Source organism: Adiantum capillus-veneris, chromosome 27 (genome assembly GCF_014529385.1).
Source record: "Adiantum capillus-veneris isolate H3 chromosome 27, ASM1452938v2, whole genome shotgun sequence".
NCBI classification, from domain to species: Eukaryota; Viridiplantae; Streptophyta; class Polypodiopsida; order Polypodiales; family Pteridaceae; genus Adiantum; species Adiantum capillus-veneris.
Window position 1 is genome coordinate 11063493 of NC_140957.1, and position 2787 is coordinate 11066279.

At 44.9% G+C, this 2787-nt stretch overlaps 1 protein-coding gene across 1 annotated transcript; it reads left to right on the forward strand.

Annotated features, from left to right (window-relative positions):
* The first annotated feature begins 1401 nt into the window (after positions 1-1401).
* LOC147421503 (uncharacterized) lies at positions 1402-1809 on the forward strand. Its single transcript, XM_086503642.1, has one exon. The coding sequence runs from the start codon at positions 1402-1404 to the stop codon at positions 1807-1809; it is 408 nt and encodes a 135-aa protein (XP_086359768.1).
* The last annotated feature ends 978 nt before the right edge of the window (positions 1810-2787 follow it).

Genomic DNA, 2787 nt, shown 5'->3' on the forward strand with positions numbered 1-2787 from the left:
GGCAAGAAGGTGATCTCGCACATGCGTGGTCTTTGCTCTTAGCTGTTTAGACAGTACATACTAAACAAATGGAGTGAAGTACCAAGTGATTTAAAAAATAGAGTCATCACCATACTTCATGATGAGTTTCCCGTTCCAACACGGGATCAGCGCTTCAATGAAGACCTGATGAAGATTCGAATGCGCGAATACTGCAAACACAAGCGTTCCGAAGTGCAAAAAGCAATCAAGAATGGGTGGAACAGGCCAGATTGGCTGGCCAAAGAAGATTGGAAGAATGCGAAGAAAGCAGCGCGCGAGAATCCCGACAAGTGGAAGCAACAAAAGGATGCAGCCAGAGCGCGAGTAGAGGCAGGGAGCTTGCACCACTTGGGGAGCGGTGGATGGGCATCATTTGAGGCCGATTTTGTAAGTGTTTTCACATTGCTCTTTATGTTCGATAGTTTAGGGTTTATGAGTTTTTTAATTCTAACATAATGAAATCTTTGTATGTTTTGACAGTGGTCGATGACAGGATGTGATCCCACACCGTACGAGCGCGAGTACGCAAGCAGGAAGGGCTTAAACGCCCTGATGGACATTCTCAGTTCTCGCGGCGGCATGGTTAGTATTAGGGTTTACTCTTTTTTATTTTTTTTATTGTTTTATAAATGTCGTTATATGTTTATACTTACTGAAAGCTGTCTTATTGTCTTTTTTTGCAGAATCCGACAGATACGCCGCTTGGACGCGATGAGACGTCTGACTAGACGACGTCAGTTTAGCCGTAGCTAGATAGCATTAGTTTAGGGTTTCTCATAGCTTATGTATCATGAGACGGATTTTATACGTCTTTTTGAACCATGTATATTATTACATTTGTCACCGCAGTTCCTTTTGCCAATCAATTCTTTATGCCTATGATGTTGTACAATTGTCATTATTACATTTGCCAATCAATTCATTTTGCCTATGATGTGTACAATTGTCAATTTTGCAAATAATGCGTCTTGTGGGTGACTATTTTGGGTCTATTATCTACCCTTGCACTTTTTTTAAAAAGTGAATCAAGTACAATATGGTTGATGGGTGGCAAGGCATTCAATGCCCTGCCACCAAAAAAAAAATCTCTCGGGCGTCGCTATAACCGTCGCTATTTATGGCTCTGTAGCGTCGCTATGAGCGTCGCTATAGTCTGCAGTGTAAACGTCGCTATAAGCGTTGCTATGAGCGTCGCTATGAGCGTCTCTATATAGCCACGCATATAGCGACGCTTATAGTGATGCATATAGCGACGCTCTCGTAGCGACGGTTTTAGCGACGCCGGGGGTTATAAAAACCCAGTGTATTTTCGTCGCTAACAGCGTCACAAGAGCACACAACCTCTTGTAGTGATTCCCAGCTGCATCCAATGTACTGTGCATGAGCGTGGACATCGAGAATTTTGTATCAGAAGACGTCGAGATGAGTATTAGTCGCTTGAGAGGGAATGACTCCTCAGATCAGGGCGGGCGTCCTACTGTAGTGTCGATCTGGCAGCAGTCATCTGGTGAGGCAGGGATCAGCGTTGTCAACGAATCAGATCAACGATGCGATTTGCAAGGGAATCGGTTGCAAAGTACTTCCATGTCAGTGGGCCCGCGAGCATCTGGTGAAGGCATGTCATGGTTCTCATCTTCTGTTGGAGCAACGAGCGGTGACTGTGGAGGAGAATCTGTAATACTCCCCTCCCCCCCCAAAACAACAACTAGCTCCGTCCCCTCGTCGAGATCGACTGACGCTAGCGCACAAGCTGCCCTGGCGCTGACTGCCAGAAGAGCGTCGACGTGAATCTGGGACAGAAGGTGGGATAGGTGGACACCCGTGGCGTCGGACCCTGTGGCGTCGCACCCAACGGCGTCGGACCCTGGGACGTTGGACCCTGTGAAGGAAGAGATGAACCTGGAGCTATAGGTGGAAAACTCTGCAGGGATGGAGTGCCACCAGTCGGAGTAGAGACCTCAGATAATCCAAAAGTTGCTAGCTGCACCGGTGAATAGCGCTGCGTAAGGGTCTGCTGCGAACCTAACCACTCAGCCCGAAGACGCAATGCCCTCTCCACATGTGGATCTGTCATACGTACGGCAGGAGACCCACCAAGAGCGTCCCGAAACCAGCCGAACCCTGATGATGACTGCTGAGGCGACGACTGTGAATGATAGGCAGAGAGAGCGTCGGGATATGACATCCCGTCCGCCATGAAATCCTCAATGCTGCGAAAGCGTGGTGTGGAAGAAGAAGACATAGTCTTCATTTATTACGACAAAGATTAAACTAGGGTATAAAAATTCGAATATATGATTAAAAATTTACACATTGATTTTTTTCAAACATTGGATTCTCTATAGTATCCAATGTTGAAAGAATCCATGTGGAAAGAATCCAAAGTGTGTCTACAAACTATAAAAGAGTCTTGCAAAGCCTTGAGTGCTAATAAGATATTAGTGTGTGTATTGACTAATAATAGATTATTGTGTTTATGATTAGTGTGACCGATTGCGTGATCACTTGGACGGCCATTAGGGCCTAATACGTCACCTACGACTTAATCATGGAGGTATGTTTATGTCTTTGTGTTGATTACTGTTTAATTTAACATAATTAGTAAGTGTAATTGACATGTACGCACACTAATTAGTGTGTAATTGACATGAACACACTACTTAGTGTGTGTATATATTGGCCAATCACACACTAATCACACATTAATTAGTGTGTGCATTAGCTTGTGTGATTGACTTGTGCACACACTAATTAGTGTGTGTTTAG